Below are 27,730 nucleotides of genomic sequence, written 5' to 3'. Positions count from 1 at the left end.
TGTGTGATTTGGTAGGTTAATCGGCCACTGCAAGTTTCCCCTAGGTGGCATCTTGATGAGATTATTGGGAGAATAAGAAATTAATGCAGGATTAGTGTAAATGGGAGATTGGTGGTCGGCACGGATTTGGTGGACTGAAGGGCTGTGCTGTTTCTTTCCTTGACTCTGTGACTCCAACATTTCACATCAATGACCTTTCATCAGAACTGAGAAAAGTTAGAAATCAAATAGATTTTAGTTGCAGAGAAGAGGGGGGAAGGAAGAAGGGAAATTTCTGAGATAGTGTGGAGACTGACACGTTCTCTCAACTCGTGCCCCTTCTCTGCAACTTCAAATTTGTTTCTCTTCTAACTTTTCCAGTTCTGATTAAGGTCATCAACCTGAAACATTAATTCTGCTTCTCTCTCCGCAGATGCTGCCTGACCCAGCATTTTAGGTTTATTTGAGATTTCCAGTATCTGCAGTATTTTATTTTTCAGGAGAGACTACCGAAGTTGGAACAATGTGAATGAGAGAAGATTTAATAGAGGTGTATAAAATTATAACCAAGACAGGATGAACAAAAAGGACCTATTTCCCTATTGTGAGAGATCGGTGACTAGAGGGTATGCATTTAAATTAATTAGTAGAAGGATTATAGGAGAATTAAGAAAAAATATTTCACTCTCTGACAGAGGAACCATCAGCACATCTTAAAAATATCTGATGAGCACTTAAAGAGCTATGATCTGCAAGGCTATGGACTGAGAGTTGCGATGTCCATTTTCAGCTAGCAGAGAGAGGATGGGCCAAATGGCCTGTGCTATAAATCTGTACGATTCTAAGAGACCAAGCAGGAATATTTTACCACGCAGAAGTCTGTCTTTATGCACATTTCCAAATTACTGAGCAAGGGGCAGGAAATCTGACCACTTTGCCTCTCTGCTAACTGAAGCTGACTGCAGCAAACTCACCCCTACAATGGCTGAGCTTAAATAATTCAGCACAGGCCAGAAGATAAACCTGGGATAATCTACCCTCTAAACTAACCAGTATGAGCATTCAGGGACTTCATGCACTGAATAATATATCAAAGGCTGTGATGTGCCAATGGATATTAGAAGGAAGCATTTTTTATATATTAGTTCAGGTTTTACAAATTGCTCTCACCTCAGAATCACGGACAGTGGAAGTGTCCTGGGAATTTAGGGCTACATGTCAGTACAACCAGCTGAACGCACTATGCATTCATATTAATGGACAGAACACTGGGTTGACACTATGAACTCCAATTCCAGACTTGTAACTCCATTGATCGTAACTCTGCCCTGGAACTACTAATTCTTAAAACCCACCATCTCTATCTCAATTAGTGAAGGAATCATAGCTGCTGTCATGGTTTATTAGGGAATGTTTCAGTGAATGGATAACTATGATATAATTTAATATCTGGAACTGTTTGGAGACCACAATTGAAAGGCAGGGAAAGCACACAGCTGTCAATCTGTTCACTGCTCATATCAAGATTCAGTTATTCATTGGCCTGGAATTTGTGGGAACAGTGAGAGAGTAACTAAGAGGATTCATCATTACTCAGCAAAACCGACAGCCACTCTGGGACTTCCTCACATGCATGGCTTGAGGTAGAAATGCCAAATTCACCTACGGCAATTCAATGGGATTGCAGCTGTGTTATTGACGCCTCCAACGTTAAAATTAATGTGGAGATCATCGAGACAGCATGAATGTGGGCTAACATCTTCTATGCAAGGAAATATTTTGAGGAGGAGCAAGGATAATTTTTGCATAGCAGTACAGGATTTCAGTGAAGGGGATCAATTGCAAAACACCCGGGCAGCAGATACTGGAAACACGCTGCTCGAATCGCTGAGTTCCTCCAGCAGATTGTTTGTCGCAGCATACTGGAGAGCTCCTTTATTTAAAAAGTTCATTTAAAATCTTTGCCATAGTTTGTTAACCAAAAAAGACTTTTAAATATCCTCACAAGATCATGAGATACCAGAAGTCCTGCCGGCTTTGATGTCTAGAGAAAGCAGAGCAAGGAAAGTATACACTGAAATAAAAATACTGGAGACTTGCCAATTGGCAGCACATCTGTGCACATGGATGAAGTTTTCGGAGAAGATTATTTCAGAGGATGCCCAAAATCTTCCAAGTGGTTTATCTTCCCGAGTTTGTTATATTATCAAAGAAGTTTTCGTATATTAAAAAGGGATTCCAAGTTTTATATTTTTTGATGAATTATCACAATTTTACTGGGAAGTATTTTCGTGGCCCACTTATACACTGATGATAACTTGATAATGTGATTTGATGTCATTCCATTTCTTACCTGCATCACCTTCAGTTCCTGAGTGAGGCGCAGTCTCTCAGCACGCTCACTCTCCAAGACCCGATAGGTCACATCACCCTTAAAACGTTCATCTGAAAGCTCTGTTGTGAGGTCTGAAATCTGCAGCAAAATTAGAACATAACAGGACAATAATCAACCCAAGATCATTTCTGCCAGAGTGGGAATCAGATGAACAGAGAAATGGTCCCAACATGGAACTGTTAACTAGAGTCACAAAAACACAAAACTCATTTAAGACAGAGATGAGGTAACTTGTTTTTTCACACTCTGAGGATTTTGTGTCTTTTGAACTCTCTTCCTCAAGGAGATGTCGAACCAGAGTTGTTGAATACTTTTAAGGCAGAGGCAGACAGACTCTTGATAAGCAAAGGGATGACAGGTCACCACAGAAAGGGTAGAATTCCGAGTTGAGGTTTCCTTCAGGTCAGTCATAACCTTATTAAATGGAAGGGTGGGTTGGAGGGTTCAAGTGGCTTACTCTTGCTCCTAATTTTTATGCTAGTAGCTTGTTACCAGGAGTGCGTGAGGCAAATGACATGGATGTCTTCAAAGAGATGCTGGGTAAACGTGAGGGTTACAAGGTTCTGCTGATGGGATGAGAGGCAGCTAGGTGGGAAAAGGCTTTTTGTGAAGCATTGGGCCAATTAATTTGTTTCCATGCTGTGATTTCTATGCAATTCTTTTACTGACTCCTCCTTTGGCTCCTGCTGGGCCATAGAAGTGCCTCCAACACCAAGCTTCGATGATTATAACAGTAGAAATGTGGAAACATTTTGCAGGTCAGGTTGCATCTGTGAAAAGAGAAGCAGTTAAAAGTTTCAGGTCCGGATCCCTTCAGCAGAACTGGGAAAGAGAGAAAGAAGTTAGTCTGGGTTGCAGAGAAGGTTTGGGGGGGGGGGATGGAGTTGGGAGGAATAAGGGAATTTCTCTGACAGGGTGAAGCTGGATGACATAATGTGACAGTCAAGAAGCAGGAGTTCCTTGGGACAGTAAGATATCATTATCAATCATATGTACATCGAAACACACAGGGAAATGCATCTTTTGCATCGTGTTCTGGGGGCAGCCCGCAAGTGTCGCCACACTTCCGGCACCAATATAGCATGCCCACAACTTCCTAACTCGTACGTCTTTGAATGTGGGAGGAAACCGGAACACCCAGAGGAAACCCACACAGACACGGGGAGAACGTACAACCTCCTTACAGAAAGCAGCAGGAATTAAACCTGGGTCGCTGGCGCTGTAATAGCGTTACGCTAACTGCTACAATAACGTGACCCAATCTTCTTCAGCTGTTTCATCAACAATTTTCCTGGCTCATAACCTTCTAAACCTTTCCAAGTGTCTTCGGGCTGTCATCTGGACTACTCCGAATGTACCTTCCAAACCTGCAACCTCCACCACCATATGGGAACACCACCACCGACAGCTTCTCCTCCAAGACACACACCATCCTAACCTGGAAATAGTTCAGTGCTCCTTCAGCACCTCTGGCCTTCTTTCCTGGAACTCCCTCCCAAAAGCACCATGAATGGACCTTCACCAGAGGGACTGCAGTGGTTCAGGGAGATGGCTCAGCACCATCTAAAGGGCAATTAGGGATGGGTTGTAAATGCTGGCCTTGCCAACAATACCCCCTTCCTGTAAGTATATAAAACTATAAGCCTGCACCATGTCAAAGCAACAGGACATTGTAAATCAATGAAGTTGATGCACATTGAAATACAAGGGCAAGACTGGGCCATTCAGCCCTTCTAGCCTGACCTGCGAAAGGCAACACTGTCATGGAGTCAGTAAATGAGCAACTGTTCCATAATCTCCGAACATTTCTGGCTCAGCAGTTCACCCTGACGTGGCCTAAATATTCTTACAGGACAGCACTTCCAGAACACACCTGTCAATCTGTTATTTACAAAAGATGAGTGAAGGAATCCAGGGAATTATAGATCAGATGGCCCAACATCTGTTGTCAGCAACCTACTAGAGTCCATAATTAAGGATAAATTGGCTAAACACCTTGAAAAGTTTTAATTTATCGGAGAGAGCCAACACGGATTAGTGAAGGCTAGTTTGTGCCTAATGAACCCAGTTCTTCAACAAGGATCAAAGAAACAGACAAAGCTGTGTCTAAGGATATTACTTATACAGACTTCCAGAGACCATTAGCTAACATTGAACCTCATGGATGTGAAGACAAGTTATTGACCTGGTCAGAAAATTAGCTGAGGGGCAGAACACAGAACAGGAATAATTGGTGGGTAATCAGAATTCAGCCTTGTGCCTACTGTTGCACATGGGCTGAATGAAAACTTCCTGTGTTGTAAATATTCCATAACTCTATGAAAATACTAAATAAATGTGACTTGTTGTTGCTGTGAATCTATGGCTCCAAAGCACAGAGGCAACAAAAAATGGCACAAAACATAACTGAGCTTAAGATGAATTTCCAGCGATCTAAACAGGTTATATATATATTTGCAAAGCTCCAGTACCTGAAAAGAAACAGCAAATTGTCCTTTGTGTATAATTTATTGAAACGGCGCATTCTTACTGCAAGGGAAATGTCATCAGAATTCACAGCCACACTCAGCTAAGTCCCCAGTCCCAGCCACATCACGAGGCAACCAATTCCATCTGTGAGTAATTAACAGCTCAAAGCATCCGCTGTCATTCAGCACAGATTTTGGGCTTGCTGTATTCTCCACCCTTCCCCCTCTCCCCACCCCCTTGGGGTTCCAAGCTTCACAGAGATTCTCCAGGCAGGCAGACCGGCACTGATCTAACTGGGGAGAAGGGGCAGAGCCATCTCTGTACCTGACCGTCTGGCACAGATTGCTGTGCTCTCTTGGGCATTGGCTGCAGTGCAAATTTGCTTTAATCTTGTGCCTTTAAAAATTCAATTGGGAATTTTCAGAAAGTACATGAAATCTGTGAACAGAGAGTGGGGAAAGGGACGATGATGGTAACTGGGTGAGAGAGTGCTGAAGTAATCACTCCTCTCTGTTGCTATTGGGATTTATGTGTTGGATATGGTCTCCAGTAGACACATTAAAGTAAGAATTTTAATTGTTTATCTTGTCTGTGAAGAAGTTTACAGGTTAGAAGTAACAGAGCCCTTCAGTGAGTCATCACCTGCAGGGTCCAAACCAATTATAAAATATCAACAGCACATTGCTCCAATATTGTCTGCAATGCAAAGACAGGCACTTGGTGCATTAGTTATTAAGCAGTGCAATGCATTTAAATATTTTTCTTTTACCTCCAGGACCTGTGTTTGGCTGCAGTCCAGACAGGTAACGGGGGATTATCTCCCTCCTATTCTCCTATTGCACCTTATTGTCTGTCTGCACTGCACTTTCTCTGTAGCTGTGTCTATTTATTCTGCATTCTGTATTGTTTTACTTTGTACTACCTCAATGCACTGTGTAATGAATTGATCTGTATGAACGAGACGAGTTTTTCACTGTACCTCAGTACAAGTGACAATTATAAACCAATTCCAATTCTCCGTAATCAGATGGAGGCAGTCCCCAATGTCTTGATTCAGGGCCTCGACCTGAAACATGGATTGTCCCTTTGCCTCCACAGATGCTGCTTGAGCCACTGAGTTCCTCCAGCAGCTTGTTTTTTGCTCCAATCTATTACTTTGGTTCCATTGTAGAAGTGTTCCATTTAGAGGGGTACAAGACGATATAAAGGTGTACAAGATGATGAGGCATAGATCAAGTGGACAGTCAGAGACTTTTTCCCAGGGCGACAATGGCTAACACGAGGGGACATAACGTTAAGGTGATTGGAGGAAGGTATAAGCGGGATGCCAGGGGTAAGTTTTTTCACACAGAGAGTGGTGGGTGTGTGAAACGCACTGCCGGCAGAGGTTGTGGGGGCAGATACATTAGGGACATTTAAGAGACTCTTAGATAGACACATGAATGATAGAAAAATAGGGGGCTATGTGGGAGGGAAGGGCCAGATAGATCTTAGAGCAGGATAAAATGTCAGCACAACATTGTGGGCCGAAGGGCCTGTATTGTGCTGCAGTGTTCTATGTACTATGTTCCACTAGGAAGGAGCTTTTCAGGCCAACTGCAACCCTCACCCCACCTCCTGTACCCCATCCCCACATTCTGGTATCGACAATTGCTCACCAGGCGCAGCAAACCGTAAGCTCCACCAAGCCACAAACCTTGTCCACACATGGACACAGGAAATTTGAGCTGTCACTCACAGGTGACAGTTGATTCTAGGTCAGTTGTTATTTTTAAATCTAAAACTTGAATCAACATTGACCAAAGGTTGAACCTCTTAAATCTGAGATTTATAGACATCTATTAATCAAGGGTATTAAAGGATTTGGGGAAAAACATGTGTGTGAAGAGTTAATTCACAGCTCAGCCATGCTCTAACTGAAGACAGGATGAATTTGAGGACCTAAATGTACCTTTCCTTCTCCTAGGCCCTGACTGCAACAGATACAACACATCAGCCCAATGGATTCATTGTCCCATGGATGAGAAGTATCAACAGAAAATCTAAGCATGTGATGAAAGGCTTAATTGACTTCTTCTGATTCACCAGCTGGCTACCTATTTTCAGACTGATAAATCCAGTTAAACACCAAAAAGCACAGGGTGCAGGATACCACTTGTGAAGGAAGTCAACCAAATGTTCAAAAAAATCTGGTTCACTAACATCCTACAGGACAGGTAGTCTGTCATTGTTACCCAGCCTGACCTGTACGTGACTCCAGACTCACCAAAGTGGTTGACTTTTACCTGCCTCCTCAATTCACTGGGATTCTTAAAAAGCTTCTTGTTTTAATCTCTGTCAGGTCACTTTTCAGGTGAATAACCCTTTAACTCAGCTGCAGCGTGCAGAGTTTAAAAGTTGGTTGACTGAAACCTTTCAAATCAATCCAAGCTACCTACTATGCCACGTTTGCTGTTTGAATGCATTCATGTCGCCAAAGATCCATGTTGGTGAAATCTATTTGATTAATAGCTTGATTGCTCAGTTTTTGAAAAGATTCAGATCCAGAAGTTCCAACAATCAATCCCTGGCCAATGCTGAGTGTTGAGGCTCTCAGAAAGGCTTCAGAAGTTGAATACAGATGGAACAGGTTTCTCCGCAATCACACTTCTCTCCCTGAATCTCAGTGAAATGGGAGGTGATGCAGAGTGAGTGAGTACTCTGAAGGGGAGAATTCTGGTCCTCTTTCAGATACAGAATAGAGTCATAGAAGCGTACAGCAGAGAAACAGGCCCTTCGGTCCACCGAGTCCATGCCAGCCATCAAACACCCATTTACACCAATCCCATTTTATTCTCCCCACATTCCCATTGACTCCCTAAGATTCTACCCTTCACTTACACATCGAGGGACAACTTGCAGTGGCCAATTAACCTCCCAACTTTTGGGATCTTTGGGATGTCGGAGGAAACCAGAACACCCGGGGAAACCCACACAGTCGCAGGGAGAACGTGCAAACTTCATGGAATGGGAAACAGAATAGGAAAAAGATGAGAATAACAAGCACAAGGAGAGAGAAAACTTTGGCTTAGAATCATTCAGAAATGATAAGGAGAGAACATACTAGACAGCAATTTTTAAAGACCAAAGGGTAATTAAAAAGAAATAAAGTTCCTGTTTTGAAGAGGAAATCTTCAACTTGAAATCACAAGCAAAGAAGCCTATCACATTATGGGAGCTTTAATTAAATGCACTTGACTACCAGCAAGGTTAAGTAAAGGTTTACTTAGTTTTACACACTCAGCAGTTGTTAGGAACAGCACAATTGATCAATTCACTCACTAGGCATTACATACTCAAACTGGCAAATTAAAACAAGTACAGAAGCAAGTTCAACATTTTAAGTAACAATGTTTTGACAACATAAGCTCTCTTCAGATTTGGTTCCTCCAGTGCTTTCAACCAGCCGACATTTAAGCCAGAAACTGTTTTATCTCCTAAATGTCAAGCTGTCTGCTGAATTAATACCCAAATCCAATGAGCAGGGAGAAGTTATGTTAATGGAGCTTTTATTGATGGCTTGTCTGTACATCTTTTGAAAAGCTGCAACAGTTCTCAAATAGCCCGAACTCCAGCACATCACATCTTTGGGGCTGTAACATAGCAATCATGACATTGCACTAGCAATTCAGAGTCCTGGACTAATAATCCAAATTTCAAAGCCTATCACAAAAGTAGATTTAAATTCAGCTAATTACATAAAATTGGAAATAAAAGCTTTGCACCTGTAATGAAAAGGGCAGGCACAGGAATTTAAATTTGACTGCTTTTTACAACGTAAGCCATTACACAATGCCCTCATGTTTGCAGTTGATGATCTTGGATGGGTAGGGTTGTGTTGGGGCATGGGTCCTTCGGCCCAACTCGTCCATGCCGACCCAGGTGCCTATCTGGCAGGGTCACATTTGCCTGCATTTGGCCCATAGCCCTCTAAACCTCTCCTATCCATGTACCTGTCCCAATGTCTTTTAAGCATTGTAATTGTACCCCTTCTGTGAAGAAGTTCAATCTGAAGCCTTGGTTTTCAATCTAAACAAAGAAAACCAAAGTATGAGGGACAGGTTGGCTTAAATTGATTGGGATTTTACGTTATAGAATATGATGGTAGACAGACAATGGAATTTAAATTGGTAAATTGGTTTATTATTGTCACAGGTACTGAGGTACAGTGAAAAACTTTGTTTTGCATGCCATCCATACAGATCATTTCATTACAACAGTGCATTGAGGTTGTACAAGGGAAAACAATAACAGGATGCAGAATGTGTTACAGTTGCAGAGAAAGTGCAGTGCAGGTAGACAATAAGGTGCAAGGCCATAACGAGGTAGATTGTGAGGGCACTGAAGTGTGCAACAGAGGGACCAGGGAATACACATCTATAATTCCTTGAAAGTGGCATCTCAGGTAGATAGGGTCATAAAGAGAGCTTTTGGCACATTGGCCTTAATAAATCAAGGCTTTGAGTACAGGAGTTGGGATGTTACGTTGAAGTTGTATAAGAGGTATACACAGTGCATACGAAGGATAGGTGGGTAGGCAGAGGGGGTGGTGTGGCCATGATGGTTAGTAATGATATAAAATCAATAGAAAGGAAGGACATTGGGTCAGAAGAGGTGGAATCCTTATGGGTGGAGCTAAGAAATAGCAAGGGTAAAAGGACAATAGTAGCAGTTATATATAGGCCCCCTAATAGCAGTCAGGAAGTGGACTATAAATTGCAGTTAGAAATAGAAAAAGCGTGCCAGAGTGACAACGTTAAGATAATTATGGGGGATTTTAACATGAAGGTGGACTGGGAAACCCAGCAAGGCAGTAGATCTCAGGAGAGTGAGTTTGTGGAATATCTACGGGATGGCTTTTTGGAGCAACTTGTTGATGATCCCTCCAGGGGATCGGCTGTTTTAGATTGGGTGCTGTGTAACGAACCGGAGGTGATTAGGGAACTAAAGGTAAAGGAACCATTAGGAATTAGTGATCACAATATGATTGAGTTCAGTTTCAAATTTGAGAAGGAGAAGCTGATAACTGGTGTATCGATATTTCAGTGGAACAAAGGAAATTACAGTGGTATGAGAGAGGAGCTGGCCCAAATTGATTGGAAGAGTAAACTAGCTGGAGGGATGGCAGAGCAGAAATGGATTGAATTTCTACAAGAAATAAGGAAAATGCAGGCTAGATATATTCCAAGAAAAAAGGTTTTGAACAGAAAAAAGGCACAAATGTGGATAGCGAGAGAGGTGAAGGCTAAAATAAAGGCAAAAGGGAGGGCATACAAGGAAGTAAAAATTAGTGGGAAAACAGAAGACTGGGAAACATTTAAAAACCTGCAGAAAGAAACTAAGAAGGTCATTAGGAAAGAAAAGATGAATTATGAAAGGAAGTTGGCATATAACATTAGAAAGGATACTAAGAGTTTTTTTAAATATATAAGAAGTAAAAGAGAGACACGGGTTGATATAGGACCAATCGATAACAGTGCGGGATACATTATAATGGATAATAAAGAGATGGCAGAGGAACTAAATGAGTATTTTGCATCATTCTTCACTGTGGAGGACATCAGCAATATACCAGTTAGTCAGGGGTCTAAAGGGATGGAACTGAGTTCAGTTAAGATTACTAGAGAGAAGGTGCTAGGAAAACTAAATGGACTAAAGAGTGACAAGTCTCCCGGACCAGATGAGGTGCATCCCCGGGTTCTGAAGGAGGTGGCTTTTGAGACAGCGGAGGCATTGGTGATAATTTTCCAGGAATCAATAGACTCCGGCATGGTTCCGGAGGACTGGAGGGTCACAAATGTAGTTCCGCTGTATAAGAAAGGTGGGAGGCAGCATAAAGGAAATTACAGACCTATTAGTCTGACGTCGGTGGCGGGAAAGTTATTAGAATCGATCCTCAAGAATGAGGCTATGGAATACCTAGTGGTGCAAGGCAAGATAGGTCCAAGCCAACATGGTTTCGTGAAGGAAAGATCCTGCCTGACCAACCTATTGGAGTTTTTTGAGGAAATCTCAGGTAGGGTGGATAAGGGAGAGGCTGTGGATGTTGTGTATTTAGACTTTCAAAAGGCCTTCGACAAGGTGTCGCACAAGAGGCTGATTAATAAGATGAGAGGTCATGGAATTACAGGTAGGATATTGGAATGGGTGGAGCATTGGCTGGTTGGCAGAAAGCAAAGGGTGGGAATAAAGGGATCCTGTTCTGGTTGGCTACCGGTTACTAGTGGTGCTCCGCAGGGTTGGTGTTGGGGCCGCTTCTTTTTACCTTGTACATTAGCGATTTGGATGATGGAGTAAATGGTTTTGTGGCTAAGTTTGCGGATGACACCAAGACAGGCGGAGGAGTAGGGAGTATTGAGGAGACAGGTAGGTTGCAGAGAGACCTAGATAGTTTAGGAGAATGGGCAAGGAAATGACAGATGAGATTTAATGTTGAGAAATGTGCAGTTGTACACTTTGGAAACAGAAATAAATGGGCAGATTATTATCTAGAAGGGGAGAAAATTCAAAGTACAGAAGTACAAAGGGACCTGGGGGTACTCGTGCAGGATACCCTAAAGGTTAACCACCAGGTCGGATCGGTGGTAAAGAAAGCGAATGCTATGTTGGCATTCATTTCAAGAGGTATAGTGTATAAAAGTAAGGAAGTGTTGATGAGGCTCTACAGGGCACTAGTGAGGCCTCATTTGGAATACTGTGCGCAGTTTTGGGCCCCATATCTTAGGAAGGGTGTGCTGATGTTGGACAGGGTTCAGAGGAGATTTACGAGGATGGTTCCAGGAATGAAAGGGCTTACATATGATGAGCGTTTGTCAGCTCTTGGACTGTACTCACTGGAGTACAGAAGGTTGAGAGGGGACTTCATAGAAACATTTAAAATGTTGAAAGGACTGGACAGAGTAGATGAGGCTAAGCTGTTTCCCTTGGTGGGTGAGTCTAGGACCAGAGGGCACAATCTTAGAATTAGAGGGTACAGGTTTAAAACAGAGATGAGGAGAAATTTCTTTAGCCAGAGGGTAGTGAGTTTATGGAATTCCTTGCCACGTACAGCAGTGGAGGCTAGATCACTGGAGGCATTTAAGGAGGAGATAGATAGATATCTAATTAGTCAAGGTATCAAGGGATATGGGGATAAGGCCGGAAATTAGGGTCAGAATAGTTGTTTTTTCATTGCCCCCCCCCATTTCTCATCCTTTTTCTTTTTTTTCCCCCTTTTCTTTGGAGCAGACTCGATGGGCCAAATGGCCTACTTCTGCTCCCTTGTCTTGTGATCTTGTGATGTTGGTGAGCCCAAATTTAGAGTATTGTGTGCAGTTCTGGTCACCTACCTGCAGGAAAGATATCAATAAGCTTGAAAGAGTGCAGAGAAAATTTGCTAAGATGTTGCTGGGACTTGAGGACCTGAGTTATAGGGATAGGTTGAACAGGTTAGGACTTTATTCCCTGGAGTGCAGGAGAATGGGAGGGTATCTTACAGAAGTATACAAAATTATGATGGGTATAGACAGTGTGAATGCATGCAGGCTTTTTCCCCTCAGATTGGGTGAGACGAGAACTAGAGGTCATAGGTTTAGGGTGAAAGGCGAAATATTTAAGGGGAATCTGAGGGGGAATTACTTCACTCAGAGGGTGGTGCGAGTGTGGAACAAGCTGCCAGCGGAAGTGGTGGATGCGGGTTCAATTGTAACATTTAAGAGAAGTTTGGATAGGTATGAGAGAGGCATGGAGGGCTATGGTCCGGGTGCAGGTAGATAGGACTAGGCAGAAAACCAGGCCGGCATGGACTAGATGGGCCAAAGGGCCTGTTTCTGTGCTGTAGTGCTGTATGACTCTATCTTATTGTACTAGGGGACCATTCAATAGTAATAATGAAATAATGATGGTTTTAATAATATGCAACAAATATAGATTCCTGTAAAGACACAATAGGACATTTGTTTCAACGTGGATTACAAGAAAAATTAAAGATGCTAATTAATCTAATGAAAAGGCTCACAGAGTTACCAGAAAAAAGCCGTAAACCCAATGATTGGGATTTCTTCAAAATTCAACATGACAAAGGAATTAAAAAAAGATGCTGGAAACACTCAGCAGGTCAGGCCACACCAGCTGCAAGAGAAACAGGGTTAACATTCCAGGTCAAAGACCCTTCGTCAGAATCAGGAAGAGACAAAGGACGCTCGTTAAGCTGCGGGGAAGTTGGAGGAGGAGGGATGTCCCCGAGAGGGTAAAACCAGGGTGACTATGGGAGTAAGCTATCAACAAGGCCTTTGGCCTGAAATGCTAGCTGTTTCCCTTCCCACAGATGCAGCCTGACCAGCTGAGTATTTGCAGCATTTCCTGCTTTTATTGCAGATTCCCAGCATCTGAAGATTTTTTTGATTATCAAGGGATGATCAAGAAATTGGTAAAGGGAAATGGAATATGAGAATGAACCAGCAAGAAATATAAAAACAGAGTGCAAGATAAATATGTAAAAGAGCAAAGATACGTAAGCTATAACAAAGGTGGGTCCTTCGCAGACAGACACAGTAGAATTTATAATTGGGACTGAGGAAATGGCAGAGGAATTAAACAATTACTTTGTATCTGTCTTCACAGAAGCAGACCTAAAATACTTCCCTGTAACACTGGACAACCAAGGTCCATTGCAAACGAGGAAGTAAAAGGAATTTGTAAAGAAATAGTACCATAATGGGTAATGAGCCTGAAAGCTGATTAATCCCAAGAAGGTGATGATCTACATCCTGGAGCTTTGAAAGAGGTGTCTTAGCAAATAGTGGACAATCTGATCATCAGCTTCCAAAATTCTATAGATTCTGGAATGGTCCCTGCAGTTTGGAAGGTAACAAGTATGACACCACTGTCTTAGAAAAGGAGAGAGAGAACAAGGAACTACCGATCTGTTAGTCTGTTAGTGGTTGAGGAAGTGCTGATTGAAAATAAAAGATGTGATGTCAGAACATTTATAAAATAAGAATGTGATTGAGCAGAATTAACATAGATTTATGGAAGGGAAATTATGCCTTACTAACCTATGGCAGTTCTTTAAGGGTGTATCTAGTAAAGTGAATGGTTAAGAACCAGCAGATATGGTGCGTTTGGATCTTTGGATGGATTTCAATGAGGAAGTTGCTGAATAAGGCTCCAGCACATGGAATTGGGAGTACTTACTAGCAATGGGCTGAGAGTTGGATAACAAACATATGGATCAAAGAGAAAGAACCAATAGCTGCTTCTTTGGTTGGCAATGTGCAACTGGTGATGTACCTTCAGCAGCTGGGCTTGGGTGCAACTAGTCACAATTTATATAAAACAACTTGACTGAAGGGAAACATTTCCAAGTATGACAATGACGCAAAACAAAGTGGCAATGTAAGTAGTGAGGAGGATACACAGAGGCTTCAAGGGGATTTAGACAAGCTGAGTGAGTGGACAGCAACATGGTAGGTGTTCTCTACCATGACTGTGTGGCCAGATTCTGCTCTAACTCCATCTACAAGTTTGCAGATGATACCACCATTGTAGACTGTATCTCAAACAGCGATGAACCGGAGTACAGGAAGGAGATAGAGAGCTTAGTGGAATGGTGTCATGACAACAACCTTTCCCTCAATGTCAACAAAACAAAAGAGCTGGTCATTGACTTCAGGAAAGGGGGTGGTGTACATGCACCTGTCTACATCAATGGTGCTGAGGTCAAGAGGGTTGAGAGCTTCAAGTTCCTGGGAGTGAACATCACCAACAGCCTGTCCTGGTCAAATCACGTAGAAGCCACGGCCAAGAAAGCTCACCAGCACCTCTACTTCCACAGGAGGCTAAAGAAATTTGGTTTGTCCCCTTTGACTCTCACCTACTTTTACCGATGCACCATAGAAAGCATCCTATCTGGATGCATCACGGCTTGGTACGGCAACTGCTCTGCCCAGAACCGCAAGAAACTGCAGAGAGTTGTGGACACAGCCCAGTGCATTACAGACACCAGCTTCCCCTCCTTGGACTCTGTCTTTACCTCTCACTGTCTCGGTGTAGCAGCCAGCATAATCAAAGACCCCACCCACCCGGGACATTCTCTCTTCTCTCCTCTTCCATTGGGTAGAAGATACAGGAGCCTGAAGGCACGTACCACCAGACTTAAGGACAGCTTCTACCCCACTGTGATAAGACTATTGAACAGTTCCCTTAAACAATGAGATGGACTATGACCTCACGATCTACCTTGTTGTGACCTTGCATCTTTTTGCACTGCACTTTCTCTGTAGCTGTGACACTTTACTCTGTACTGTTATTGTTTTTACCTGTACTACATCAAGGCACTCTGTACTGACTCAATGTAACTGCACTGTGTAATGAATTGACCTGTACGATCAGTTTGTAAGACAAGCTTTTCACTGTACCTCAGTACAAGTGACAATAATAAACCAATACCAATACCAAAGATGATGGATGCTGTAGAAAAATATGAGGTTACCAACTCTGGTACAAAAAAGTAGAAATACTGAGAACTTTTTAAATGGTGAGAGACTGGGAAATGTTGATGTTCAAGGGGACCAGGGCATTGAATAAGTCACTGAAAACTAACATGCAATTGCAGCAGAGAGTTAGGAAGGCAAGCAGTATGTTGCAAGTGGATTTGAAAACAAGTGTAAAGATATCTTACTACAATTATATAGGGCCTTGGTGAGACCACATCTGGAGGAGTGTGATCAACTTTGGTCTTCTTAATTAAGAAAAGGATAATAGTTTCCATTGAGGGGACTGCAGCAAAGGTTCACCAGACTGGTTCCTGGGATGGCTGGTGTGTCATGCGAGAAGAGATTAAGTAGGTTAGGACTTTGTTCATTAAGTCTTAGAAGAATGAGCAGTGACCTCATCAAAGAGTGCAGCATTCTTGGAGGGTTCAATGGGGTAGGTATGGGGTGTGAATATTCCTCCTGGCTGAGGGGGTTTAAAACTATGGACCATGGCCTCAGGATGAAGAGTAGGTCATGTAGAAAAGAGCTGAAAAGAGGGTGATGTAAATTTGGAACTAGCTACTTCAGAGGGCTTTGGAAACTCAGTCACTGAGTTCCTTTAAAACAGAGATCAAGGGATTCTGGATATTAAAATAATCAAGGAGATGGGGTTAGGGAAGGGAAATGGCACTGAGGTAGATCAGCCCTGGTCTTGTTGAATGATGGAACAGGCTTGAAGCCCGAATAGACTACTCCTTCTCCTACCTTGTACAGTATGCTTGTATGTTCTTATACGATTCATGCAAAAGCCACTTCAGTAACTTTCCTCGTTGCCAATTCCACACAGGTCCTGTTTGTGGCTTCCACAGACTGGGACGGTTAAAGTCTCATGGGAGGAAATTCAGGAAGGCCAGGTTCACCTTTCTAATCAACATAGGAACCTTGTTCGTGCTGCAGGGAGCGAGCTTTGTTCATTAAATTGTGTTTCTCAAATGAAATGCTGATTATTTGCGAGACTGGAAGATGGTTCAATTATCATTCTGCTCAAGGAGACAGTGAGGAGGCTTACTGCTGGGAATCAGACGGCGAGCTTCCACAAACAGCAACAGAAGCAGTTTCATCTGCATCACTCTGCTTCAGATTTAGACTGGAAGGAATTAGAACTAGAAATTTAGATGTCAATCGTGATCCAATTAATTTGCTCCAGTTTCTTCCTGCTGTTTATCATAACTATTTAATTGTTGCCCTAATCTGCTGAGCAAACGCACACATCAGGCACTCCAATATCCTACAAAGAAATGTTTACATTAATAGGGCACCTTTCCCAACCTCCGGACATATCATAACGTTCAACGGATAGTTCCAAACGTATTGATTTGTGTTCCTCTCTGTAATGGTCGTGCCTTAGCAACCAACTTGTGCACAGCAAGCTCCCACAAACGGCAACATGATAATGACCAGATAGTCTTCTTTAAAGTTTTTGATAGAAGAGTAAATATTTGCCAGGATACCTGCATCCATTCCCTTTCAATTTAATCCCATGAGATCTTTTAATGTCTGCCAAAAAGGATCAGGAGGGCCTTGGTTTAACATTTGACTTGAAAGATGGCACCTTCAACAGTGCAGCACTCCCTTAGAACTCCACTTGTATGTAAACCAAGATCTGAGTGCTCAAGTCTCTGCAAAAAGTCTTCAACCTATAACCTAGTAGATCTGTAGTCAGTTCCATTCCTAAGAAAGTGGGCCTACAATCTTAGGGTTCAGTTGAAGATTTCTATTCCAACAGGTTAAGTATGAGGAGATAGCCATGTTTGATTACAATTCATATTGCTACATCTTCCTTGAGACCAGCTCCTCATAAGGATATAAAATGTCAAGAAGTGAACCACCTTCAAATAGGAATAAAAACAGTGGAAAAGAATTTTGAAGAAGCCCATATTTGGTAGTTCGATTCCTCCAGGTGCCTGACAAGACTGCAGTTGTTAAAATGGAAGTTAAAAAACATCCTAATGAAGTTTCAATACGCGGTAGAACTAAATTGCATTGTTACTGGGTTTAGTAAGGGTAAGAAGCATAATGGGTAATGGTTCTGCCATTAAAACATCAATTTAGCAGGATAAAGGAAAAACGCTGAATTTTCCCATTGTCAAATAGGAGCAAACTCCACCCACTTACAGGCAGAATCTTGGTCTTCCTCAAGAGCAAAGTCTGCTGTAGATGTTGTCTTGGGTTCTATGCTGTCAATCACACCAGAAGTGGTCCGAGCATCTAACTATCATGAGAGTTGTCTTAATTGGCCCACATCTCCTTGCACCTCAGAACCCACAAACCCCAGAGGGGAAGCAAGTCTTCCTTGATCCCGAGGGACCACTTTTGTCATCTCCAAGTCTGCTAATGATACAAACCTGGGTGGCAGTGTGTGTTGTGAAGAGGATGCAGGGAGGCTTCAGGGAATACAGACAAACTAAGTGAATGGGCAAGGACACAACAGATGGAATATAATGTTGAAAAATATGAGGTCCATCATTTTGGTAGAGGAAAGCAGACTATTTTTTAAACAGTGAGTGATTGGAAGGCGTTGTAGTTCAGAGGGAGCCAGGAGTCCTTATACAAAAATCATTGATATACAGTATACAGGCAAGCAATTGGGAATGTAAATGGTATGTTGGCCTTTGTTGAAAGAGGATTTAAGTACAAGAGTAAAGCCATCTTACTGAAATTATATAGGGCACTGGTAAGATGGCAGCTGGAATATTGTGTACAGGCTTGTTCTCCCTAGCTAGGGAAGGATTTACTTCAGATAGAGTCCAACAAAGATTCACCAGATTGATTCCTGGGATGGAAGATTGTCATATAAGCAGACTGGCTCTGTTCTGGATCATACAGGGCTCGATGGAGTCGATGCAGGGACATTGCTTCCTCTTGCTCTGGTACCTAGAACCAATGACTCAAAATAAGGGGTTGGCCACTCTGAGATGAGAAGAAATCTTTTCGTTAGATGTTACTGAATATTCTGAATCCTCTACCCAAGGGAGCTGTGGAAATTCAATCATTGATATTTAAGACAGAGAGAGATAGATTTTGTGAAATTAAGGAAATCAAGAGTTGTCACAGAAAAGTAGCACCAAGGTATTAGATCAGCTGTGATCTTATCGAATGATGTAGCAGATGTGAGGGGCAGGTGAACAACCTATGCCTGTTTCTGTTTTTTTATATTCTTATAAAACCCATTAACCCCAGAAAGATTTGAGTAAAGCTTTTCTGTACCATCTCTAGAATCTTTACATCTTTTCTAAAGTGTAGTGGTCAGAATTGGAGACGGAGCCACAATTTCCAACTTGCAACTCTCACCACTGTAATATAGATGCCGAAGAAATTTCCGGAGTCATCTGTTAACCCCTCAAGGTAAAGCGTTCTTCTTCTTCTGCCGTCCCTCGGGATCGAGGCCGACTTAATTCCCTTCCCTTCTCCTCCCTTAGAACCATAAAGCAATACAGCACGGATACAGGCCCTTCGGCCCAACCAGTCCATGCTGACCATGGTGCCCACCCAGCTAGTCCCAGTTTCCTGCGTTCGGCCCATATCCCTCGAAACCTCATCCCTCCATGTACCTATCCAAGTGCTTCTTAAATGTTACTATTGTACCTGTCTCAAACACTTCCTCTGGCAGCTCGTTCCATATACTCACCACCCTCTGCGTGAAAAAGTTGCCCCTCAGGTCCCTTTTAAATCTTTCCCCTCTCACCCTAAACCTATACCCCCTAGATTTGAACTACCCTACCCTGGGGAAAAGACTGTTACCATCCACCTTATCTATGCCTCTCATACTTTAAAACTTTTCCAGAAGGTTGCCCCTCATTCTCCGACATTCCAAGGAATAAAGACCTAGCCCAGCCAACCTCTCCCTATAACTCAGGCCGTCTAGTCCTGGCAATATCCCCGTGAATCTTTTCTGCACCCTTTCCAGCTTAACCATGTCTTTCCTACAACAGGGTGACCAATTTTTCGGGTTCTGAGCTGGCTGACGAGGCCAAGGCAGGAACTGCAGATGTTTTCACAGGTAACATATAACAGGAAGGTCGAGCAAATGAAAAGAAAACAGAAATAATACCCAGTAATAAAAGAGCAGATGATAACAAACTTGCCTTGCCCTCGAGTAGGTCAGTTTGCTCTCGCATCTCATTACGTTCCCGATCAGATTTCTCCAACTTTTTCCGTAAAACACTGACTTCTTCCTAATTACAGAACAAAAACACATCAGGACATTTGGTAGTAAATCCTCAATTCGGGGTGGTTAGAGAGAAAAGTAAATGAAATCATGGTGAAAGATCATCGGCCTGAAAAGGTTATCTGGGTTTTTCTCTCTCTGCAGATGCTGCCCGTCCTGCTGAGTATTTCCAGCATTTTCCATTTTTTATGTAAACTGTAGCTTTTAATCCTTGTTCTTGTATTCTGCACATTTTATATTTTAAGCCCCTTTTTATGGCCCAACCTAACAGGTAATCATAGAGCCATAGAGTCACATAGTATGGGAACCACCAAGTCTGTGCTGACCATCAAGCCCCCATCTACACCAATCCCATTTTATTCCCCCCACATTCCCATCAACTCCCCCCAGATTCCACCCCTCACCTACATTCTGCGGGAAATTTACAATTAACCTGTCAACGCGCACAACACTAAATGCTGGAGGAACTCAGCAGGTCAGGCAGCATCTGTGGAGGGAAATAAACAGTCAATGTTTTGGGCTGAGACCCTTCATCAGGACTCATGAAAGGTCCTGATGAAGGGTCTCGTCCCGAAACGTCGACTGCTCATTTCCCTCCACAGATGCTGCCTGACCTGCTGAGTTCCTCCGGCGCTTTGTGTTTGGTTCTCCAGATTTCCGGCACCTGCAGTCTCTCTTGTGTAAGCTATCAACCCGCATGTCTTTGGGATGTGGAGCAAAACCGGAGCACCCGGGGGAAACCCACGCGGTCACAGGGAGAACGTGCAAACTCCCCCATGGATATCAGGTTTGAACCGGGGTCACTGGAGCTGTGAGGCAGTGGATTTAATAGCTGTGTCACTGTGCTACCCATCAATTTCAACGTGATTAAGGGCACAGCAAGAAGTTTAGTGCCTCTAAACTTGCCCCCAGATGCACAGATGAAGACTCCAAGAGATAGAACCCAACCAGGTCAGAGCTCCATCCCGAGTTCCAACTTTACAAGATGTGATGCCAGGATGGGAGTGGTGAGCATAGATTGGATAAATTATGGTCACTCTCCTTGGAGTGAGTTAACTGTTGATAAGAGACCCAAAAGCATTAAATCACGAAGAGCAGCCTTCCCTCTATGGACTCTGTCTATACTTCTCGCTGCCTTGGTAAGGCATAATCAAAGACCGCACCCACCCTAGACATTCTCTCTTCTCCCCTCTTCCATCAGGCAGAAGATACAAAAGCCTGAAAGCACATTCCACCAGGCTCAAGGACAGCTTCTATCCCGTTGTTATGAGACAATTGAACGGTTCCCTAGTACAATAAGATGGGCTCTTGACCCCACAATCCACCTCGTTATGACCTTGCACTTTATTGCCGGCCTGCACTGCACTTTCTCTGTATCTGTGACACTTTACTCTGCATTCTGTATTGTTTTACCCTGTACTACCTCGATGCACTGTGTAATGAATCGTTCGGTATGAACAGTATGCAAGACAAGTTTTTCACTGTACCTCGGTACAAGTGACAATAATAAACCAATTCCAATTCCAAATAGTTGGGACATATTTCCTACAGTTAGAATGTCAAAGGGCAAGGGGCATGAAGTTGGTAGGAGTGGAGGGGAGGTGAGAAAATATTTTTCACCCAGGGTGTTGTTCACACTGCCTGAAAGAACAGTAGACACAGAAACCCTCACCACATCTAACATGTTCTTGATTGAGTACTCGAAGACCTGTGGATCAACTGCAAGAAGCTGGAGTTTGGCTGGGTAGCTCTTTTGCAACAGGCACGGTAGTGTAGCGGTTAGCGTAATGCTATTACAGCGCCAGCGACCCAGGTTCAATTCCAGCCACTGTCTGTAGGGAGTTTGTATGTTCTCCCCGTGACTGTGTGAGTTTCCTCCGGGTGTTCCGGTTTCCTCCCACATTCCTAAGACGTACGGGTTAGGAAGTTGTGGGCATGCTGTGTTGGCGCCGGAAGCATGGCAACACTTGCGGGCTGCCCCCAGAACACTCTACGCAAAGACGCATCTCACTGTGTGTTTCGATGTACATGTGACTAATAAAGATATCTTAAATGGACCATAAAAATAAGACAGCAATAAATTCAGTGGAGACTCTATCCAGAGAGCAGTGGGAATGTTACATGCTCTACAAGTTGTTGAATGCTTTCCCTGGTTGGCTTCTCCTGAGGTACATTCAACGTTCCTGTCACCTAGCAAGGAATCTAAAGCACACTCTTTCAAAAGAAATGAGAAACTTTGGGGTGCAGACTGGTGGTTTCTTCACACCCCGGTCATGGGTTGCAGACATACCTCTTTGACTTGAAGGTTTTCATTGGCCAAGTTAATGGTGAGCGAGGGTCGGACATATGACATCAGCTGCCACCATTGCCATTGGCGAACCATCCAGTACTTCCTGATGTTCTTCTGAATACAGCGAAGAGCTAAACGCTGGGTCTGTACAAGAGATAAAAACACATACAATAGTCAGCTCATTCAACACTAGAGAGGGCAGCCCATTCTTAAAGGGAAAGATCCTGGACCATGGAAGCAGACCCTTATGTTGCCTCTGAAATGCCTTCAACTTTAATTGAAAAGTGAGTTGTGGGCCCTGAAGCTGGAGACCTTACCTTCATTTTCTTGAACTGCTGTCGGCCAAGGAATCCCTGGCACAGTGCCTGCAGTGGGATCAGGTTCTGGGAGATCTGCCTCTGCCGCTGTTTCTCCAGCCGAGGAATGACTCCAGCCTTGAAGAAGATCTGGAGGGAAACCAACCCATTAGTCAAACTTACAGTGACTGCTTCGCACCAGTCCAATCACTTGCTGAGTTCCGTACACCTTCCACGAATTTCATAAGTGCTGTTCTTTTTGGCGCTCAATGTGGGTGGAAGAATTTAATGGGGTTGGTGGAGAGAACTGGGAGAAACAGTGTGGAGCACAGCTGGAGTTTGGAAGAGAGAGAGAGGTCTTGACTGAAGCATCTAAAATGCTGAAGGGTTTGAGAGCTGGATAAGAAAATGATGGTTCTTCTTGTGGGAGAATTGAGAATGCTGGGGAAGGGGAGGGTAGGGTCATTGTAGCCCATTTTGTACCGAAATAAGGCTTTTTTTTCTCTCAGAGCATATTCTGTCTTTGGATCTCTCTTCTTGAAGAGTGGTGGAAGCAGAATCTTTGAATATTTTTAAGGCAGAGGTAGATAGACATTTGAGCAAGATTGCCAGGATTTCAGAGTTGAGTTACAATCAATCAGCCATGACCTTTTTGAATGGTGAAGCAGGCTCAAGGGACTGAGTTAGCTACTCCTGCTCCTGATTCAGATGTCCATGTGTGCATAAATAAGTCTGATGTTTAATGACACAGGAGAGCAACTCTGAAGTATCACCACAGCTGAACATTGGATGGACACCAAACAGTAACCCCCAGTGAACTAAACTTCCCAACATTTGGTTCCTTATTCATTGAAAAAGATTCTCTTTCTGACCGTCCTACCAAAATCTCAGCATTAATCCATCTGCAGAGAGCCTGTGCTGTGATCTTGTGTTAAATGCGACTCCCCAGGAAGATTACCTCTGTTGCTGTACGCATTTTGGGGCTTACCCGACTCTGTCCCAGAGTAAAGCTGTGCTTCTCCAAATCCAACAAGGCAAGAAGTTCTTCTGTGGCCTGAAAAGATAAACCAGGCAGTCAATGATTCTTACATTAACGGACAGTTATTCCAAAGACAGGAACTTGCCACTGCTTCACCTAATGACCAAATAAACACAGCTTCACTCCATGCAGCCACTAATGTCTGGGTTAAGTTGTCGGCTGAAGTCTCACTCCATTGTAGTAGGAGCACAAAATCTATGTGGGCAATTCAATGCACTACTGGGGAAATGTGGCCTAGTTAGGAGAGGGAGGCTTTCAGAAGAGATGATAAACGGAGGCCTCTTCTGTCCTCTCATCTGGAGGTAATAGATCTCCTGGGGGCATTATACAAGAAGATCGGGAGGGTTAACCTGCAGTCCCAGCCAATATTCATCCTCACTGAAATAAAAAACTCACTGAGCCCAGTGCTCTTCCTGGATGTGCAGTGATTACCACCTTTACTTGCTGAGTATGTCATTGTATTTCAAGCAGCCATTCTTTGGCTCTGAGATACTTTGAGGTGCCCTGTGGATATGTATAAACACACATCCTGTTAATATGTGTTATTTCTCAGACCTTCAGTAAGCTCAGAACATTTCTATCACTCAAAGATACTTAGCTGTGGAATTAGGGTACACTAATAGTTACTAATAAATCCAAAGGAGTTCAGGAGAAACTTCCTTGCATATCATCTTCTTGTCCTTAGACAGTTCTTCGTAATCGAGGGTGAGTTGCCTCCACTCTGGTTTTGTGGCTTCTAAAGTGCCTACCAAGTTTAGCCTGTGACCCGCAGATGTTTCCACAGATGAGGCAAGAGGTGGCAGATGATAGTTTGTAATGTGCTGTGCTCCTTCCACCACTTGCGCAGGGCTTCTGTGTGCTCTGAGATATGTTCTCGAAGGTTTCAATACCCTCTCAAATCCTCACGGAGCACTTAGAGCAGTCACAGGCCAGCTTTTCTCAGGAATCAGTGGAGCTGTTGCTTTCCTTGAAGGACACTCTGGGCATATCCTCAAATCTTTTTCTATATCTGGCGAGTGCTCTCCTCCCACATCAGAGCTCTGAACAGACAATCTGTATCGGGAGTCTGGTGTTGGCCATGCAGACAATGTGTCCTGCTCTATGTAGCCAACTGAGTGAACTAGGTCTTCAATGCCGAGATGTTGGCCTGAAGGATTTTGCACACACGGCACTGATGTTTGTTTTCCATGCATTTGAGATGCCCACAGCAGGTAGTCCAGGTCTCAGGAACATATCATAGTAACATAGGTACTGACCCACAAAACTCAGACAAGCAATGGTGGCCAGGTCTAGAGCCCCAGCTCATCTAGCCTCTCCCATTGTGTATTACAATATACACAACCCATCGCAAAGCCATGCGATTTTCTGGGAGAAACAAAAAAGCCAGCGAAAATTCCAATACAATCTCCTCTGAGGGAAATGAAACTAACTCTCCGTAATATCGATGTCATGTTATTACTTTCAATACATACTTTTGATGCAGAGTAACCTTCTCCTCAGCAAGAAACAACACTCAATCCCCAAATCAAAATCTCCCAGAGAGCCCTAAATAACGTGGCCAGGACCACTGGTGTAAGGGAACTGGGATGGTTAAATTCCAATTAATGGACAATGCACAAGGAGAGTTCAAAACCCAAGGACAGGAGCATTCACTTATTTACAGCACCAGCTCTGGCTCAGAGGGTAGTGCTGTTGTCCTGTATCAGGAGATTGTGGGTTCTAGTCCACTCCAGGTTTTAGCAGAGATTAACTGACACTCTGGTGCCCAAGCGAGAGAGTGCTATACCGCCAGGAGCACTGTATTTCAGGGGAGACGTTAAACCAAGGCTCTGTCCGATGGATGCAAACAATCCCTAATGGCACTCCTTCAAAGAGCAGGAAGCTCGGGTACCCAACAATGAAGCAATTCATCGGGCAGCCATTTTAATTCCAATTCCCATTCCCACACCGACATGTCTGTCCATGGTCTCATCCACGGCCAAGTTGAGGCTAGACACAGATTAGAGGAACAGCACCTCATATTCCTCCGGTTCTCTTCCTCACCTCCTTCCCTTTATTCTGTAATCTTCTCCTACGAGATTCCATCTTCTTCAGCCCTTTGTCACTTCCACCTATCACCTCCCAGCTTCTTACATCATTCCCACTCTCCCCCCCCCTCCCTCACCTGCCTCTCACTGGATCCACTATCACCCGCCAGCTCTTGCTCCACCCCTTCCCCCTCCCTTTTTATACCGGCTACCTCCCCACTTTCTTTCCAGTCCTGATGAAGGGTCTCGACCCAAAACGTCGACTGTCCATTTCCCTCCGTAGATGCTGCCCGACCCGCTGAGTTCCTTCAGCATTTTGTGTGTTGCTCCAGATTTCCAGCATCTGCAGTCTCTCTTGTGTTTCAATGAAGCAATTCTGAAGCGTTGCACTGTAGGAAACATACCAACTGATTTCTGCACAGCAAGCTCCCACTCACTGCAACATGGTATCTGGAATAATCTGTCACTTCAGCTCCTTGACTTGCAATCAGCAGGAATATTCAACGTTTATTTTGAGGCTGGGTTGGTCAATATAGAATTCTGCAACTTGGCTCAAGAGGGATTCATTCACTTTTGGTCCTTTTTTACACATCCCACCCCCAATCCTCCCTACCATTTTCCCCTCTGGACACTGTGCCACCCCATCAACTACAAGTCTGGCCTCACTGTTCCATGAATTAGAGCTATCTGCAAGCAGCATCTAAGCCTCAGGTGGCGGACCCTGAAGCCCCACCCCCCTACGGCTCTGAAAGGTCTTTGACACTTGTGCTGCCTTTAAAGAAAACTTCAGATAATAACAGTTCTATGAGATGTATTTGGCCCATCCTTGTGCTTTCTCCTCGCAGTGATCCAGCACATACCTTCTTCTCATCCGTGACCATAAACATGGTTCCATACTTCTTCAGGATATCTGGGGCAAGCGCCTGGAAACGGCGTCGGAAGTCACCAAACACCATGTGATCCGGAAATCCTGCCGAGCAAGCAAACAGGAGAGACAAATGTCAACCTAGTGCTTTCCTCAACACAAATTAAATCAGGCATGGAATGGAGACAACTCGCAGTCAGAGTCAGTGGGTCAACGGTTGATGTGCACGGTGTGGGAACAGCAGCTGTGGCCACTGTACCCTAGCTCTTACATGTCATTGTTACTTTAAGGTTGGTGGGGCAGCTAACACTTTAGAAGCTGTGTAATATGGCTAATCTAGCAATCTAGGATGGGTTGTACAGTTAGTAAAGTTTAAAGCATCAACTGCTGCTATAAAGACAAGTTCCCTTGATGATCCATGTGAGTTTAATGTTACACCCTACAGTACTGCCACAAGAACTTGTACACATGGACAAGTTCTCTCCCTAAAGCAATCTCCACCACCAATGCCACACACAAAACACTGGAGGAACTCAGCAGATCGGGCAGCATCTATGGAGAGAAATGGACAGTCAATATTTTGGGCCAAGACCCTTCACATGGACTAGAAAAGTCGACTGTCCATTTCCCTCCACGGATACTGCCTGACCTGCTGAGTTCTTCCAGCAATTTTGTCTTGCTCCAGATTCCAGCCTCTGCAGTCTCGTCTCCACCACCAATGCTTTCCCTCTAAAGGAAGGACTTTAATTCACATTGCACCTGTCATGGCCACAGCCAATTACGACTTCCCCTTTGACCAGGTTTCTGGTTACCTGTCCTAATGCCTCCTTCTTTGAATGGGGGTCATAGAGCCATACAGCACAGAAACAGGCCCTTCTGCCCAACTCATCCATGCTGACCATGTGGCCTATCTGAGCTAGTCCCACCAGTCTGCGTTTTGCCTTTATCCCTCGTGGGCGGCACGGTAGCGTAGCAGTTAGCGCAACGCTATTACAGCGCCAGCAATCAGGGTTCGATTCCCGTCACTGTTTGTAAGGAGTCTGTACGTTCTCCCGTGTCTGCATGGGTTTCCTCCGGGTGCTCCGGTTTCCTCCCACATTGCACAGACGTATGGGTAGGTTAATTTGGGTTTAAAATGGGCGGCGTGGACTCACTGGGCCGGAAGGGCCTGTTACCATGCTGTAAATAAAACCTAAAAAATTTTTTAAAAATTTAAAAACCTTTCCTATCCACGTTGCTGGAAATGGTGGTGGAGGCTGATATGATAGGGTTTTTCAAGAGACTGTTAGATCGATATATGGAGCTGAGTAAAATAGAGGGCTATGGGTAAGCCTAGTAATTTCTAGGGTAGGGACATGTTCGGCACAGCTTTGTGGACCGAAGGGCTTGAATTGTGCTGTAATTGTTCTATGTTCTATGTTCTAGGTACACGTCCAGGTGTATTTTAAGATATTCAGTTTCTGACGATGCAGGAGATTATAGAAACTCCTGTTGACCCCACAATCACTAGCAAGGTACACTAGCCATGTGATTAGAGCTTCGGAACAGCAGTCCTGAGCTTGCGGTGTCATATCCCACCATGATAAAAAGTGAAACTCGATTTAGTGAAGAGACAATTGTTGGGACTAACATCTGTGGAAACTACCACA

General features: G+C 43.8%; 1 protein-coding gene across 1 annotated transcript in view; it reads right to left on the bottom strand.

Annotated features, from left to right (window-relative positions):
• The window catches only part of LOC127579203 (unconventional myosin-XVIIIb-like), a 211,480-nt gene that overhangs the window by 99,375 nt on the left and 84,375 nt on the right, over positions 1–27,730 (bottom strand). Inside the window, exons 18-23 of the mRNA XM_052031811.1 lie at positions 26,077–26,186; positions 23,139–23,204; positions 22,172–22,300; positions 21,855–21,998; positions 19,482–19,571; positions 2,342–2,452 (exon numbers count right to left, since the gene is read on the bottom strand). Coding sequence (XP_051887771.1) covers positions 2,342–2,452; positions 19,482–19,571; positions 21,855–21,998; positions 22,172–22,300; positions 23,139–23,204; positions 26,077–26,186 — 650 coding nt within the window. The remainder of the gene's footprint in view (positions 1–2,341; positions 2,453–19,481; positions 19,572–21,854; positions 21,999–22,171; positions 22,301–23,138; positions 23,205–26,076; positions 26,187–27,730) is intronic.

The sequence above is a fragment of the Pristis pectinata genome, chromosome 17 (genome assembly GCF_009764475.1).
Source record: "Pristis pectinata isolate sPriPec2 chromosome 17, sPriPec2.1.pri, whole genome shotgun sequence".
NCBI classification, from domain to species: domain Eukaryota; kingdom Metazoa; phylum Chordata; class Chondrichthyes; order Rhinopristiformes; family Pristidae; genus Pristis; species Pristis pectinata.
The sequence above is the reverse complement of the archived record's forward strand: the minus strand, read 5'-3'. Positions and strand labels throughout refer to the sequence as shown.